We start from the raw sequence: 18,193 nt of genomic DNA on the forward strand, positions 1-18,193 counted from the left end.
AAAACGTACGGAATAGATAATAATAAAATAGAATAATAATAAAGATTCGAATAACAATACTGTGAATGCTTTTCAAGCATTCACACTAATAAAATAGAATAAAGATTAGAAGAACAATACTGTGAATGCTTTTCAAGCATTCACACTAATAAAGATTAGAAGAACAATACTGTGAATGCTTTTCAAGCATTCACACTAATAACTAGAAAGTGCATTTTCTGAAGAAACTGCAGTGTGAATGCTTGAATCTGAATGTATGCACTGAAATGAATTAATTACTGAATTTTGAGTTAAAAATGGTGAATGAGATAAAAAAAAAAAAAAAAAACCCGAATTTAACCTGAAAATAAAAGTCCTGAACTGCTAAAAGCTGAAGGTTACACAGAAGAAGGAGTTGGAAAAAAACTGAAAATGTTTTAAATGTAAATTAGAAAACCCTAAGAAATGAGAAAAGAACATTTAGAGTCAGAAAACATCTGAATGAATATTAAAAGGTCATATTCTTTGAATCACTGAATGACTCAAATGTGATCCCTCCACTTTGATCCACACAGTTTAAAAAGTTTAAATGCCTGAGCTTTGAAAGATACCGTGTTGGAAAGAGAACAATAATGGCGACAATTTGAGGGTAAAATGATGGCTGTAACACTGTGGACACAGCAGCAGTTGAAAGAGAAGTGCTAAAGATGAATCTTGGTACAGTGGCAGGCAGAGCTCGTTAAGCAGGCAGGTGTGAGCCTGGTTGCTATAGTGACCGCACCCAATGGCTCCATACACACGTACACAGACATGCGCCTCACTTTTGTTGCTTAAAATGAACAGAAAAGTCAGGCCGAAACAAATCGTTCCCAAATGAAAAGTACATGTCGTACTGACAAAATTCTTTCACCGTGAGCGACAGCCATGTCTAGTCTACCTAATTCTCAGTTTTCATGTCTGTGGAGTTTATTATATGGACATGGTGACAGTGGAAAGACACCATGCTCTTCTGATTTTCAAACGAACCTTCTGAGCCATTTTAACATTAGAGTCTATGGAAGAGTTGGAAGGAGGAGGCTGTGCATTGGTGACATTTATGAAAGAACCGTAACACCCAGGACAATAGTAAACACATTGGATGAAAGAGGACAGCCATGGCTACGTTTTGAGGGTAAAATCATACCTGTAGAGCAAACGCTGTGGACACAGCAGCAGTTTTAAAAAAGATTTTAAGATTAATTTTTTTGCTCCTCTCACTCTAGCAGTTGAGCTGCCTCACTCTAGCCCCAACATTCCGTCCCATACACACCCATTATAAACTCTGAAACGGGTGAAAAAACATCATGAAACTTAAACTGGAACTGAAGAAAAAGTATAATAGATATTGAAAAGATAAATACAAGTTGAATAGTTGAATGTCTTGTCTTCGTTTTAAAGTTTGAATGGTGGCTCTATGTGAACGTATGTTGAAGTAGTAAGAGTTTAAAAATGAGTAAGTTGAATGAGAATTTGAAGGGTCTCCCCATTGAAATACATGGGAAATTTTTGTTGAATAAAGTTGAATAAAATTAAAAATATAAATGTTAAAAATGAGAAAAATAGAAGCAATGTTGTCCAAAATAATAGGAATCTAACGATGTTTGAATGGTTTTTCTAAGTTGAACGGTTTTGAAGGAGTAGGCTTTCAAAAAACGTACGGAAAAATAAAATATAATAATAAAGATTAGAAGAACAATACTGTGAATGCTTTTCAAGCATTCACACTAATAAAGATTAGAAGAACAATACTGTGAATGCTTTTCAAGCATTCACACTAATAAAGATTAGAAGAACAATACTGTGAATGCTTTTCAAGCATTCACACTAATAAAGATTAGAAGAACAATACTGTGAATGCTTTTCAAGCATTCACACTAATTAGAAGAACAATACTGTGAATGCTTTTCAAGCATTCACACTAATAAAATATAATAATAAAGATTACAACAACAATACTGTGAATGCTTTTCAAGCATTCACACTAATAATTACACCAGATTTCTGATTAGCATTAACTAGCTTAGTAGCTTACATAGCATGTTAGCGTATTAGCATAAGATAACATTAGCATAGTCAAGAGCGAACAAATACACACAATAGCATCTGACCTACACAACATCATGTAAACAGAACCCACCTTCTGGCAGTCACACACAGCAATAAACCAAAACCCACGAAATGCTGATGAGAGGACACAAGGAGCAATGCTGGCTATCAGCAGCGACAAAGGCAGACTAGCAGCACACGGCACAGAGTGGTGCATTCAAGGAGCGTCAGCATAGACATGGTGAGTTCAATGACGTAGGACATATCAATTTCCACAGCGCAAACACTATCTATAAACAAACCACAACACTTCAACGAAGCAAATAATGTGTAAACAGTGGCCTTTCTAACACTGACTGACCTCAGAGTTTCAAGTACACATCCTGGACTCTCCAGGAAACCACACAGATGCTTCACTCCTGAATCCTGCAGCTTGTTGTTCCAGCTCAGGTCCAGCTGTCTCAGATGGGAGGGGTTGGACTTCAGTGCTGCTGCCAGATAATCACAGCTGATCTCTGACAAACCACATCCCATCAATCTATATAAAGAATGAGGGATGTAAGTTTATTAGACAAAGTGTGAGCTTGAAATCATTCAGTGTTTCATCATCTGTTCAGAGCTGAAGAAGGTTCAGAATGTAGAAGTTTAGAAAATGGAAACTCCAAACAGCTGAAGCCAACAGGAAGCAGCTTCAAACAAACACAACAAGAGAAAAAACTCTGAATGTTTCACATTAAACTCGTACATTTATCATAAAAACAGGACAAAGACTTGAAAAAGTAGTGTTTTTCCTTCCAGGAACCACAAGGCTTCACTTTTAAAGGTGAAGTGTGAAAGAAATGGACATATTTGAAGTCCAACACCTTTTTCCAGTCACATTATTAAAGCAGACAAACTACAAGCTCATTTTCATTCCAACAAGTCATCTTCTGACCTGGACTAACAACACTGGTCTCTATGCAGCTGGCTGTGAGACCAGTGCTCAGGGAGCATCTACAAAGTGCAACACTGAAAGAACATCACACACTCATTTGCTTCCAGCACTTTCACACAAACATCTACTGTCATTATTGTCACCAAACTCTGTGGATCCTTTATTGCAAATTCAAATGGGATCAAATGGTCAGACAAAAGAGGGTTATGAGGAAATATGATGAAATGTTGTGTATTAGCAGCAAGTTATTGAATCATTTTCCTCAGAAACCAAACAAAATGATTGACAAACATGTTTTTACAAACTCAGTGTTGGACTTGGATCAGCAGGATAAGCTGATGTTTAAAGGCATTTGAGTCTCGCTGTATGAGAGTCCAGTTATTACTCAATATTTATGGACTATGTTCTTTCAGTGTTGCACTTTGTAGATGCTCCCTGAGCCTCACAGCCAGCTGCACATGGACCAGCTGACATTACCCAGCATTAGAGGAGGGTGTAAAAAAATGGATTTTCCTATTTAAATGGTTTTAATTTGAATAAATCGATGTTGATTCATTCAATCCTGAATCGATTTTTAATATAAATGTATTTTGCCAGAATCTCAGGTTAAAGCTCCCAAAAGTATTTCAACAACAAGCAAACAGATAAAACAGTAAATGAGAGCAGCTAAACACACAAAGATGGAAACACACAGCGTGGATCGTTCACTCGACGGCACGTACACGGACACGCCGTCGGGGCTGAAAGTGGACAGCTCACAGATCCTGAAGCTACAGGTTTCATCTGTCTCCAACCAAAACTGACTGAACCAGCAGCAGAAGAAGATCCAAACTACGCTTTACGTTTGATGAACATCGTCATGAATTCTCTCTGACTTTGACGTTTACTTCCTGCACAGCTCTCTCTCTCTCAGTGTACTTCAAGAACAGTTTACCTTCAAAAATCTGTTTCCTGCATTATTCACTGCTTATTACGCACCAGTCTGCTGTTGTGTTCACTGCTGTCGGCCTCCCAAAACAAAGCCTCATTTCTGCTGTTCAATACTGAAGAAATGTAAACCTTTTAAAATGATGACAGATTACAAACTCTCAGCTGTGTCTGTAATCAAACCTCTGTAACTTTGCTTCACTTCAGCAGCATCAGCTCATGTTCACATGTTGATTCATGGTTTGCTTCAGTTTTTGATGGACTGCAGAATATTTTGAAGGTTATCTGCTATAAAAAGCCAGAACAGGAAAATCTGCTTCATGTGTTTCTGTTTGATCCTCAGTGACTTTGACACAAAGGCCTCTGCTGTGATGATCACACCTCTGATCAAGTCTCACAGTGTCAGCTTTGTTTTTATACATATGGATATGTGCTGATAAATGATCAGAATTAGAATATTTCCCACTGTCTGCTGTGTGCCGTGACCTTTGACCTGCTAAAGACAGTCAGCTGTGGATTATTCATTGTTGTGTCTGATACTTAGAACTGTGAGGAAGAACACTACACAGTTAATCAGGGTCCCCTCTCTCTGAATCAGGAAAGGTGGGCAGGCCGCGTGTGGGCCGCGGGCCATACGTTGAGTCTCACTGTTTGAAATGTGAACATTGTTCTGCTGCAGTCAATGGACTAAACCAGAGAAGAAGAAAACAGACTTTACCATGAAGATCCTCAGTGTGGATCAGTATAATATCAGCCTGATGTCTGCAGTTTAGTGTCAGCACAACTTTCACATCATATTCATCTCAGCACAACTAAAACATGCTGACTGACCTCAGAGTTTCAAGTCCACATCCTGGACTCTCCAGGAAACCACACAAATGCTTCACTCCTGAATCTTGCAGGTTGTTTTTGTTAGTTGAAGACCAGTTACTTAGGTCCAGCTGTCTCAAATGGGAGGGGTTGGACTTCAGTGCTGCTGCCAGATAATCACAGCTGATCTCTGACAAACCACAGTCCCACAATCTGTAGAAAGAATGAAAGATGTAAGTTTATTAGACAAAGTGTGAGCTTGAAATCATTCAGTGTTTCATCATCTGTTCAGAGCTGAAGAAGGTTCAGAATGTAGAAGTTTAGAAAATGGAAACTCCAAACAGCTGAAGCCAACAGGAAGCAGCTTCAAACAAACACAACAAGAGAAAAAACTATGAATGTTTCACATTAAACTCGTACATTTATCATGAAAACAGGACAAAGACTTGAAAAAGTCGTGTTTTTCCTTCCAGGAACCACAAGGCTTCACTTTTAAAGGTGAAGTGTGAAAGAAATGGACATATTTGAAGTCCAACACCTTTTTCCAGTCACATTATTAAAGCAGACAAACTACAAGCTCATTTTCATTCCAACAAGTCATCTTCTGACCTGGACTAACAACACGTCCTCATACGGCGTGCGGCGCGCGGTGAGAGATGCCAAACGCCGGTACCGGGAACGTGTGGAGTCCCACTTCCACCAGGGCGACACACGGAGTATGTGTCACGGACTACGCACCATTACGGACTACAAAGACTACAAAGGGACACTGCGCTGATCAACGCTGACTCTGCATTCACCAACGAGCTGAATCAGTTCTACGCCCGTTTCGAGGTTAGCCAGGCGGCTAATGCTATCTACCGCCTGACTACCGAGGACAGTGACGTCATCAGCGAGAGACCGGTGACCAGCATCGCGGAGCATGACGTCCGAGCGGCACTGAGGAGAGTGAACACAAGGAAAGCGGAGGGGCCAGACGGCATCACCGGCCGTCTGCTGCGCTGCTGTGCTGACCAGCTAGCAGGTGTGTTCACTTACATCTTCAACGAGTCCCTGGCGAAGTCTGTGGTCCCCACATGCTTCAAAGGATCCACCATCATCCCTGTGCCCAAGAACAGCAAACCCTCATCCCTGAACGATTACCGGCCAGTTGCACTGACCTCGGTAGTAATGAAGGTGTTTGAGAGGCTGCTGAAGAACATCATCTCCTCCTCCATCCCAGACACCACAGATCCGCTGCAGTTCGCCTACAGATCCAACAGATCCACAGAGGAGGCCATCGCCCACGTCCTGCACACCACTCTCAGCCATGTGGACAAGAAACAGGGTAACTATGTGCGAATGCTGTTTGTTGATTACAGTTCAGCGTTTAACACAATAGTGCCCTGCAGACTGTTCACAAAGCTCAGGGATCTGGGACTTAACAGCCGTCTGTGTGCATGGGTGTTGGACTTCCTCACTGGCAGAACTCAGGTGGTGAGGGTGGGCAGGTGCTTCTCCAACAGCATCACCATCAACACAGGAGCACCTCAGGGATGTGTCCTCTCGCCACTGCTCTACTCCCTCTACACTTCAGACTGTGTGGCCACCCATGGCTCCAACACCATTGTGAAGTTTGCTGACGACACAGTGGTGTTGGGTGCCATCTCCAACAACGATGAGGCGGCCTACATGGATGAAGTGAAGAATCTGGCATCGTGGTGCCAAGACAACCACCTCCAGCTGAACGTCGGCAAGACCAAGGAGCTGGTGGTGGACTTCAGAAGGGGTCAGCATAGAGACTACAAGCCCATTATCATCAATGGAGCTCCAGTGGAGAGGGTGCAGTCCTTCAAGTATCTTGGTGTCCACATCTCCTCAGACCTGACATGGGCTGCCCACATTCAGGTCCAGACCAAAAAGGCTAGGCAGCGCCTGTATCACCTACGACAACTGAGGAAGTTCAGGGTCTCTCCAAAGATCCTCAGGATTTTCTATACAGGCGCTGTGGAGAGCATCCTCAAACAGAACATGACATCGTGGTTCGGGAACAGCTGTGTGAAGGGCCAAAAAGCTCTCCAGAGAGTGATCCGTACAGCAGAACGCTGCTGCAGGATTGCTCTCCCCCCGCTTCAGGACACCTACACCAGGAGATGCCGGACTAGAGCAGCGCAGATACTGAAGGACCCGTCCCATCCTGGCAACAAACTGTTCCAACTTCTGCAATCTGGTAGAAGGTTCCGCATCTTCCGGGCAAGGACAGAGAGACTCAAGAGGAGCTTCTATCCCCAAGCCATCCGTGCCCTAAACACACACACCCGCCCTCTCACATCATCTATAATTGACTGAGTCAGGACTCTTCCAGACACTCTAAACCAAGGCACAATGTACATTTCAATTCCTTTAATTTTAAATATGTTTATATTGTCTATCCTGTAAAATAGTCAGATGTCTATTCATATTAATGTACAGAATTCACCTGCTTGCTGCTACTTCTGCACATTCACCCAATGTATATACTACATATATATATATATATATATATATATATATATATATATATATATATATATATATATATATATATATATATGTTTTTCCTCTACACACCTACACACTCTACACATTTTTTTTTTTGCACATGTCGAGGAGCGTGTCAGGCTACATTTCACTGTGTGTTATACTTGTATAACTATGCATGTGACAAATAAAGAACCTTGAACCTTGAACTGGTCTCTATGTGCAGCTGGCTGTGAGACCAGTGCTCAGGGAGCGTCTACAAAGTGCAACACTGAAAGAACATCACACACTCATTTGCTTCCATCATCCAACCTGAAGAGGAAACAGAGACGCCTCCCCTTCAAAGTAAAAGCTGCTCCTTTTGGACACAGTATCAAAGAAAGTCTACAGTATAACATAGAAAAGACAGAACAAAGTTTTGGTTGTTTTTAAATTTTGCAGAAATGAAACTACACTAAGCTCAATTATGTGACAGACATTTCATCCCATGTCAGTTTGGCCTCATCCTGGGCCGGATTATCCAGCACACACTCTGACCACAGGCCCAGGGGCCACGCACAGCTGGGCTCCATCCAAGAGACAGGAAACAAACCAACACAATAATAAAAAGCACCATGTGATCTTCTTACATCTTCAAGACAAACATAGTAAAAACATGAGCATATTTCTTTCCTGATAAAATGATGTGACAGGTAGAACAGAGTAAAGTGGTGGTGTTACAGCCTTTCTCCCCTCTGCTGCCGAGGCTGTTAGTCTCTCCCAAACTCAGCTACAGGACTTCCAAATGAATGAAAGCAGCAGAAGTGGCTTTACAAATGAAAGAGGAAGAGAAGAAGAAGAGGAGAGGGAGGCCACCCTGACCATCACTCCAGCTGAAAACATCACACTTCCATTAAAGTTGGTGAGGAAATGTTGAGCAGGATGAGCTGCTGGCTAATCTGGAAGCTGTAGCAGCAGCTCACAGTCACAGTGGATTTCCACTCATGAAAAAGCTCTGGCTGCTTCATTTCTCATCTCATATCAGAGACTTTAATGCTTCACTGAAGCTGTACTGTGATGCTTCCATATCCCAGTGAGGCCTCCATAATGATTTCAGCTGTTCTGTACACACACTGTGTGCCCTGTATGGCTCAAAGTCTCTGCAGCCTGTTTTTATCTGCTATCATCAGATCTTCATCATCCTCATTCACATCCCTCACACACTCTACAGCCTCATCAGCACTGACTTCATCTTCACTGACTGATGGAGCACAACATGAACCTGTGGAGGCTGAAACACTGTCCTGTCAAACATCTCCCCGTCACCACTCCACTTCTGTCAGCCTTTAAATGAACCCTGCTCAAGTCTGTCACTTCTGTTTGGAGCCAAAAGGAAAAACTGCTGTTCAGTCGTTTGGAAAGACAACATTTCTGAAAGCACTCAAACTTCTTCACATTTGTCTTCAGACACATCCTGAACATGTAGGAACTAAAGAAAGTTTCAAACATCAATCAAAGACCTGAAATATAGAAAAACAACAACAGCCGCAGTCAGTGAACTCACCTCAGAGTCTCCAGTCGACAGTTTGGACTCTCCAGTCCAGCACACAGAAGCTTCACACCTGAATCCTGGAGGTCATTATTTCTACTCATGTCCAGCTCTGTCAGATGGGAGGGGTTGGACTTCAGAGCTGAGGCCACAACTTCACAGTGAGACTCTTTGAGTCCACACTGAGTCAGTCTGTGATGATAGAAAATATAAAATGTGTTATTATAAAAGCAGAAAATCTGCATTATAAACACAGACTGAATGTATATGAAGACAAAACAGAGTGAGGTCATAATCTGATGAATCTGCTCGTCACATCTGTGCTTCAGCTCCTCTTACTGTGTTTGACATGACACAACGATTGAGTCTCTCTCAGACCTGCAGACTTTTAATGAGAATCTTTGTTTGGCTTTAATCTGCAGATGAAGGAGGAAGATGGTGTCACATTTAGGCTTCCATAATGTCCACAGCCTGTCACTGAGATCTGATCCAGAGTCAGAGTGAAGACACACATTTGGACTGTTTCCTGTTTTGACTCCAGAACATTTTGAATGAGTTCAGCTCAGTGAAGAGTTCCAGCTGGAAAGATGATCTCTGTTTGCTATCTGCTGTCAGGTACGACTGTTCACGTCCACACGCAGGAAAAACCTGCTGACTGTTACCAAACGGAGCAGAAATCTCATCACTGGACAATAATGATGAATGAACTCAGAGCTGCTGATATCAGATCTGATTTCAGGGGAACTAAACACAGAAATGATTGGCTCATTTGAGCTTTCTGAGCCATTATCTGCTGGTGTGTCGCTAGTTGGCAGAAAATGATTTGTATTCCTGTTCAGGGCTTCAGTGTTTATGAGTCCAGATCCAGGTGACAGCAAGTCAAAATGATGTTACCTGTCTGTGTCCAGCAGCAGCCTGTATTCACTTTGAATATTGTTATAACCTGACATGGATCAGTTTGTCTTTGATTGGTTTGTAAATGTCACTGTTTCCATTGGACCTGAGTGACGTACAAAGACAGAGAGGGAGAGAAAGGAGAGAGAGGATGGAGACAGCAAAGAGAGAGCAAACACAAACAGGTGAGAGTGGACAGGTGACCAAGGTCAGCAACCAATCAGAGAGCTTCTGTTTGACCCACAGTCACTGATGATGACTGCACATAACCAAGCAGTGTGTTACTCTGATATCAAATATGGATCCTGCTCTTATAATAATGATCATCAGATGATGTTATTGTGTTATTTTGTAGCTGAATACGATGTTTGTGTGATTATCAGTGAAAGAAGCAGTGAGGAGGATGGAGAGAGAGAGAGGACAGAGGGTGAAGTTAGAAACACTAAAAGAATTTTTCATGGATTCATGGATGATTTGAGTGATTTCCAGCAGGACACTTAAACATGTCAGTGGACGTCCTAAAGAACATATTCACTGATATGAAACGTGTCATTGAACAGGATTAATATCAGTGGAAACATGGTGGAAACAGCTGTGACTGCATGGATGTGACACACTTCAAATCTTTTCTCCACTCTTGGATTTGGGATCCATGGAGCTGCTGCTGAGTCTGTACAATAAAGGAATGGTGTGGAAGGTTGCAGCGTACGGACACAAACACTTTGTGGTTACAATCTGATTTTATTTTCAACATTAAACTACTAACCTACACTGATCAATGATGTTAATGATCACATCTGGACTCACCCAGCCTTTCTGCAGTTCCTCACAGCTGGAATAAGTCTCTGTCGTCCCCGCTCTGATGTTTTGTACTTCTGCAGGTCCAACTCATCCAGAACCTCCTCTGACATCTGCAGCATGAAGGCCAGAGCTGAGCACTGGATCTCAGAGAGTTCCTTCTCTGATCTGTTCTCTGACTTCAGGAACTCTTGGATCTCCTGAAATAATAAGAGGTGGTTCATTTCCATCAGACAGTGGAAGATGTTGATGCTTCTGTCAGGAGAGATTTCATCACTGTTCATCTCCTTCAGGTTGTTGATGACTCTCTGGATGGTTCCTGGACTGATCTCTGTCTGACCCAGCAGACCTACTAAGAGTCTCTGGTTGGACTCCAGACAGAGGCCATGAAGGAAGCGAACAAACAGGTCCAGGTGGCCATTTTTACTCTGGAGGGATTTCTTCATGGCTCGTTTAAGGAAATCATCCAGAGAGGACTCGTTGTATTTTTTTCCCAAAAAGTTCTTCAGCACCTTTGTCTTCCTGTTGGTGTGACAGTGGAACTTGTAGACAGCAGCCAGAAACTCCTGAATGCTCAGATGAACAAAGCAGTAGACTGGTTTCTGGAAGATCACACACTCTCTTTTGAAGATCTCTGTACAAACTCCTGAGTACACCGAGGCCTCTGTCACATCCAGACCACACTGCTCCAGGTCTTGTTGGTAGAACATGATGTTTCCTTTCTCCAGATGTTCAAACGCCAACCTCCCCAGCTTCAGAAGAACTTCCCTGTCAGCCTCCGTCAGCTCCTGTGGACTCGTCTCACGTCCCTCATGGTACTTGTTCTTCTTCCTCTTTGTCTGAACCAGCAGGAAGTGTGAGTACATGTCAGTCAGGGTCTTGGGCAGCTCTCCTCTTTGCTCTGTAGTCAACATGTGCTCCAGAACTGTAGCAGTGATCCAGCAGAAGACTGGGATACTACACATGATGTGGAGGCTCCTGGATGTCGTCATGTGGGAAATGATTCTGCTGGACAGCTCTTCATCACTGAATCTCCTCCTGAAGTACTCCTCCTTCTGGGCGTCAGTGAAGCCTCGTACTTCTGTTAGCCTGTCAACACATTTAGGAGGGATCTGATTGGCTGCTGCAGGTCGGGAAGTTATCCAGACGAGAGCCGAGGGAAGCAGATTCCCCTGGATGAGGTTTGTCAGCAGCTGGCTGACTGATGACTTCTGTGTGACATCAGACAGCAGCTTCCTGTTGGTGAAATCCAATGAAAGTCTGCTTTCATCCAGGCCGTCAAAGATGAACAAAAGCTGAGAGACAGCCAGCTTCTCTGCTGTGACCTTCTGTAATGTTGGATGGAAAACATGGAGCAGCTCCAGAAGACTGTACTGCTCATCTCTGATCAGGTTCAGCTCCCTGAATGAAAGCAGAACCACCACACTGACATGTTGGTTCTCCAAGCCCTCTGCCCAGTCCAGAGTGAACTTCTGCACTGAGAAGGTTTTTCCAACACCAGCCACGCCGTTGGTCAGAACCACTCTGATGGGTCTCTGTTGGTCAGGTAAGGCTTTAAAGATGTCCTGGCACCTGATTGGAGCGTCATGGAGGGCGTCCATCTTGGAAGCTGTCTCCAGCTGCCTCACCTCATGTTGGGTATGAACCTCTTCACTCTGTCCCTCTGTGATGTGGAGCTCAGTGTAGATGGTGTTGAGGAGGGTTCTACTTCCTGTTTCATCACTTCCTTCAGTCACACGTTCACATCTCCTCCTCAGACTGATCTTATGTTCATCTAAAACCTCCTGCAGACCAACATCTGCTGAAAGAAAGAAAAACAATGAGACTAAAGAGAAAGAAAACTCTTCAATGTCTGAACAACACGAGAAGTCCAGTTTTCAGAAATGAGTCCATCAGCAGACAGATGTTCAGTCTTACTTTGTACACAGTTGCTCTGACTGGCTGTCTGCAGTCCAGCTCTGCTTCTGGATCTTTCTCCACACTGTGCAGAAGCTCTGATGGTGACACAGAAAAGTCAAAGTGGAGATACTTCTGTCCACCTTTGATTAGACTCGTTATAAAAAGGAAAACAAAGTTTGAACACAGTCATGTTTCCAGTTCACTGACTTACATTTATTCCATGGACACTCACTCTAACCTGAACCACAGCTACAACCCAACATTGTTGAGGCCTCATCTCCTCCTTTCCTGACTGTAGAGGTTAAATATGCAACAACCAACAAATAAAAGAATTTGGTTCATTTCAAAGAAATTCACACGGTGACCAAGTAAAGTAACCGTAGTAAAGGAGACAACATCCCGTTGATGGTGGGATTATTTGAAAGATTTGCTTTAGTCACGTCACCAAATGCAGTCGAACCACCCGTGGATCCATGTTTGACCATTCTACCACTCTGAGCTCTGCTTTTGAATCATTTTATTATTATCATCATTCATTTATTCATTCTTTGGAGGGGGGCTATTTCCTAATGCCGCCCTAATAAGCTGATGTTCAAGGGGAAATATAACAGAAACTCTTTCAGTGTTATTCATTAATAAATTAACAGATAAACTGTGAAGAAGAAAAAACTGAGATTTAAAGGAGAGAGTGAGAAACTTGATCATCCATCCTCATAATACATGTTTATCAGTATCTGCTGTGACCATACTGCAGTAATAACTACAAGTCTACATTTCTGTGACTGTTGATCAATCACAGCAGGAATCTGAGCTCATCTCTGCACACAGAGCAGCTTCAGCTCTGGGATAAACTGCTCGCTTCACGTCCTTCTCAGCTCACAGACACTCATCCTGATATTTTCCTTTAACATTTGATGGTATAATTCATCTGAGTTTACACTTTATCTGCATAAATACAGAAAAACATACCCAAACACCATAAACCATCAGTTTCACCATGTAGAATATATTGTTGTTTCCTTGCTTTTAATTCAGAGAAAAACTCTGATTTTGATTTCCTCTGTTCTCTTTGCCACAGCCCATCCCAGCAGCAGCTGAAGCAGCTGACTGTCACAACACTGAATAACACTTTAGGAGGAATTTCAGAGGTCAGTAAAGCTCCAGTTTCAACATCAGTTAATTAATCATAGGTCATCATAAATGTTAACCTGGCTGGCACACATGTTAATGTTATCCATTTAAATATTAGCAGTTAGCTGAGGCCACAAGAAGAAGAGGCCCTAGAAGAACAATGGATGATAAGATTAGATTTTCAAGACTAGGCAGAGACGTGTTTTCCTTTACTGTCTCTTACAGAGGAGGGAGCAGATACCAGACGAGGTCACGGAGGTACGGGGAGGATTCGCAGCAGACAGCAAGACTGCCACGTCCATGCGAGAGAGCGATGGCTACGATAATCTCTGTTTTTGTCTCCCTATATAATGTTGTACAGCCCATTTGAGGGTTAACACAAACATCAGTCCTTCTACTTAAGTATGTTTGATACTTTGTTTATGCCTAAATTAACTTTACTGTTAATGAGTTTTCATGTTTCTGTAATCCACCAGTGTGCTCATGCTTTTTAAGTGAAAACATATTTTTAATGATCAAATATAATTATGTTTGTTATTTGTGGATTTTAAATGTCCTTGACAGAGACAGATGATGATCATTATCCTGCACTGTGGTCTCAGGTTTGGTCCAGCTAGCACAAAGAATGGCTATGTTGAACTTCCTCCTGGGATCTACACTAAGAAGTGAGTCCAACATTAGCAGGGTCTCTTTCCTTTATCTGGATTCACTTTAGCATTCAGTCACGTGAAGCTTGTTATTAACTCGATAAGTCAACCCAGGCTTTCAGCTGAGCGCTCACATGAAACATATGGTGTTGGCAGCATCTGATCAATCATATTCATGGAGACGTGTATCAGCAACAGAGCAGCTGAGTTTGCAGAAGGAAGTCAAACTAAACCACAGGAACAATATGAGGAGATTACACACATAATAAAATACTAGCAGTAACACAGCTGCTGCAGACAAATCAGTCGTGTGTGAGAGGAGAAGGACTGTAAAGGAGTTTGGTGTTAAAAGCTCTGTATGAATGTGGGAGACTTTGAAGGGCTTTAAAAAGGCCAATATACAATAAAAGGCAGCAAAATTGCTGAGTGTGAAAGTCACCAGACTTATCAGACCTCTGTGATTAAGACCTGTAAGAACACCTATTTGTACTTGTTGGCATTATATCAAACACACACGTATATTAAGCCTTGTGGACAGTCATAGCCTGCTGCTAGCATGAATGCTAAATGTACTGCTGTGGATGATCAGCAGAAAAACATGTGGTCAGTTTGACTGTTTGCTGTATTTAAAGTGTTTTTCTCAGTTCGTCTGTATTCAAAGTGCATTCGGGCTTTAGCTGACAGCTCTTTGTGCTAACAAACTAAACTCTCTTAGTTTAAGCCAGCAGACTTTACCAAACACAAAGCCTGCTGCTGCCTCCATGGGTTAGCTTGTGTGACTGGTGTTTACAGCAATGAAATCTAAATCACACTAATGTGTCCTCCAAGGTGTTTGGTGGGAGCACTGAGTGAAACATAAGACCTCTGGTAAAATAACAAACAGGGCTGTGAGAGCAACTGAAGTGATAAAAATACTGTTTAAAGATAAAAAACACTTTGATGTTCTCTCGTCACCTAACAAAGTCCAAACCCTGTGAACTATTTTAGCTTTAATAATTGTGGATTCAGGTATCCTGAACCCATCTTTGGACATTTGTAATTAAATATTTGAAAACTCCATCAGAGACTCCTGATGTGGCTGTTTGGAGATGGAAAAGAGGGACAAAGTGGAGCGTCGAGCTGAGGCTTCATTCACTGCAAACCTACAGTTATGTTTCCTTATTTCTGCTGTTTGCATGTTCACAGCTGAAATAAAGCTGCCTCTTTGACTTCATCCTGTTGTGTTTGGGTCCAATCCTGCCTGCCACACAGCGCTAATAAGTCTAATATTTTTATCTTTTTAATGAATCTTTGGTCATATTTATCCAGGAAAACACAAACATGTAAAGGAGTCATCACAGTTCTCTGACCTCGTTGGTCCAGGTTCAGCACTGAACTCTGGAGGGTAATCTTTGGACCCATCACTCCTTATAGACGGACAGCTGGATCCTGCAGACTGTGACCTCTGACCTCTGCAGACACAAACATGTTTTATTCAATGATCAATTCTCTGATAAAGTGATTGAAGCAGCTGTGATCACACAGACTGCAGATAATGCAGCTGTTTCCTGTCAGTAACAGTCCTCTTAGATTAGAGTTCAGCTTTTTACAGGAAAACAAATGTCCCTGAATGCAACAGTGAGACACAGTCTGCCTGTGTGGCTGTGATAGCTGCCGTTAGGAGCGCTCATGTGTTTGCAGTTAGACGAGGAGATGTTACCATCATGGACACGTTAACAAATCCTGCAGCATCACGTGGCACAAACACTTTGTGTTCCTGTCATCTGCAAGCAACAGGAAGTTCATTAATAAAGGCGGGATGGAGACGCGACTGTGATGGTTCTCCTTCATCCAGCTGTTACACACATCTGGGCTCACACGACGAGCCTTTGTCTAATACAGCAGCTGCTCTCCGAACACTTTTCTGAAGAGGAGCTGCACAAACTTTTGTTTGCTTTCTAGAGCAGCGTATCAAAGTCAAACTACCCACTGCTAGCAGCTGTTTCTATCATAGTTTAGGATCCAGATGTGTGAGGTCTAAATTTACACCTCTGATTAAAATAAATAGTTAAAAACAGCCAATTGAGTCCAAATGTGTCTTAAACCAGATAAACTGACAGTTACAGCCGAGCCTGTGTGTCCTTGGAGACACTGCTCTGCTACAGAGATGCATTTTAGAAACCAGGAAACATCAAAATCATTTAAATCAGAGAGTTCTTGTTACTAACAGCTCACCTCTCTGCAGCAGAGACTTTAAACTCAATGATGACATTTTTAGACCAGTCACTCTTTAAGGACACAGAGCTGGATGGTTTCTGATTGACGCTAAAAATAAGTGAACATGAAACATGTGTCACATCCAATGTGTCCAATACATTATATAAAAAGTATAAATAAAGTATTAAATAGTTTATTATTTAAATCGTTAAATAGTAAAAAGCTGATTAAAATTTCACACATTTTAATACTGACATGAACTTACTTTTCGTCAGATGACTTTTTTCGCCCTAAATTACGAAATAAATGCTTCACCCGTTTGCTCTTAGAGGACACACTTCTGGGTGGAGGTCCAGGCTGGTTCCTGTGAATAATGATGGAGCAGTGATGTGAGTGCTGAGCTGTGACATGGAGAAGAGTCATGGACAGTTAGAGATGGTCATCTCACCTCTGAGCTTTGGTCTGGCTCTCATGTTCCCCACACAGAGTGCTTTTAGAGGGAGGGACTCCCTCCTCTCTGTCCTCACACTGATCCATGCTGCTCAATTCACATCAGCTCACACACACTTTCTACCTTCACCTGCAGAGGAAACACAAATCATTCATGTGCACATCAACTGAGAGCTGCAGAGGTCGTGTCTGATGTGTTGGACTAACATCCATCTGAGACGCAGCTTTCATCAGTTCACTACAAAAAGTGTCACAGAGCCCAGTTCAGCCTCCAAATCCTCCATTACTGTAGTCCTACAAAGCAGCAGGTCAAACATGGCTGCAGAGAGCAGCTTTATGTCAGTAACCATGTCCAGGACCGAGCTGACTGCTTACAGAGTTCATACTCTAACTGCTAGCTGCTCTGCTAGCTAAGCTAACTCAGTAACAGTGACTCTGACAGCAGTTACTGTGGAACAGCGGCCGAGCTCAGGACACATTCAGTGTGTTTAGTCTGAGTCCTGGACTCTGATTCAATGGATTCAATCCAGCTCAGAGTTTCATGTGTTCATCAGAATAAAATACATGTACTAATATAACAGAAGTAATGCTCTGAATGCAGGACTGTAATGGAGGATAAATAAGGTTTTTACAGCCTGAAAGAAACATTCAGTTCATATATTTAATGCATTTAATTTAATGCAGATCTGTTAAATGATGATGGGTATGTTAAGATAGTTAAAGAGCTCCTCCATAGCATTTACAGCAATGTAACAATTGGCAATTACATACATAGATGGGATTTTTTTTAATTTAAAGTTAAAGAATTTTCAATTATGTTTAGTAAAATGAAAAGTAGACAACAGAAGGAATTTGAAAGTAAATTACTTTACAATATAAATAACTATTGTAATAGACATTTTATGTCAGAGGCTGATAAGAAATCCCTGTTGTCTTTACAGGCTCAATTAGATGATCTATACAAGAAAAAGGCTCATGGAGCTTACATTTGAGCTCGTGCAAAATGGATAGAAGAAGGTGAAAAAGTCCTTCATGTTTCTACAATTTGGAGAAACGGAAGCAAGAAAAGAAATTTATTAATACAATAATCGTAAATGGGGAGGAATGCACAAATCATAAGATTATAGCAGAAGAAAAACATAAATTTTACTCAAATTTATACTCCTCGAAATATTTAATCACTGATTCATTAACTTGTTTTGATCAGATTGAATCTTATATTCCAAAAATCGATTCTGTATTCAGAGAAATGTGTGATTCTGATATATCACTGGACGACTGAGATCAAGCCTTAAACAAACTGAAAATGGACAAAGCTGTTAGAACAGCTTTGAAATTCATATGAGTTGTTCGCACTAAAGTAAAAATGTGAATTATTAACTATTCATGATTGTGACCTAGTAGCTCTCTTAACAT

General features: G+C 41.8%; 1 protein-coding gene and 1 long non-coding RNA gene across 2 annotated transcripts; both read right to left on the reverse strand.

Annotated features, from left to right (window-relative positions):
* Positions 1–8,773: 8,773 nt before the first annotated feature.
* LOC147336339 (protein NLRC3-like) lies at positions 8,774–12,131 on the reverse strand. Its single transcript, XM_086285368.1, has 2 exons — positions 10,464–12,131; positions 8,774–8,954 (listed from the first exon to the last, which is right to left on the reverse strand). Exons 1-2 carry the CDS (start codon positions 12,053–12,055, stop codon positions 8,774–8,776), a joined length of 1,773 nt encoding a protein of 590 aa, XP_086141494.1. The 5' UTR covers positions 12,056–12,131.
* A 60-nt stretch (positions 12,132–12,191) lies between these two features.
* On the reverse strand, positions 12,192–12,789 carry LOC147336340 (uncharacterized). The gene is made up of 3 exons (XR_015128277.1): positions 12,565–12,789; positions 12,372–12,448; positions 12,192–12,252 (listed from the first exon to the last, which is right to left on the reverse strand). It is a non-coding gene; the product is annotated as an uncharacterized LOC147336340 (long non-coding RNA).
* Between the last annotated feature and the right edge of the window lie 5,404 nt (positions 12,790–18,193).

This window comes from Aulonocara sp. 'chitande type north' Nkhata Bay, linkage group LG3 (genome assembly GCF_057382095.1).
Source record: "Aulonocara sp. 'chitande type north' Nkhata Bay isolate Kocher_YH1m ecotype deep benthic linkage group LG3, A_spYH_male_GT1.1, whole genome shotgun sequence".
NCBI lineage: Eukaryota > Metazoa > Chordata > Actinopteri > Cichliformes > Cichlidae > Aulonocara > Aulonocara sp. 'chitande type north' Nkhata Bay.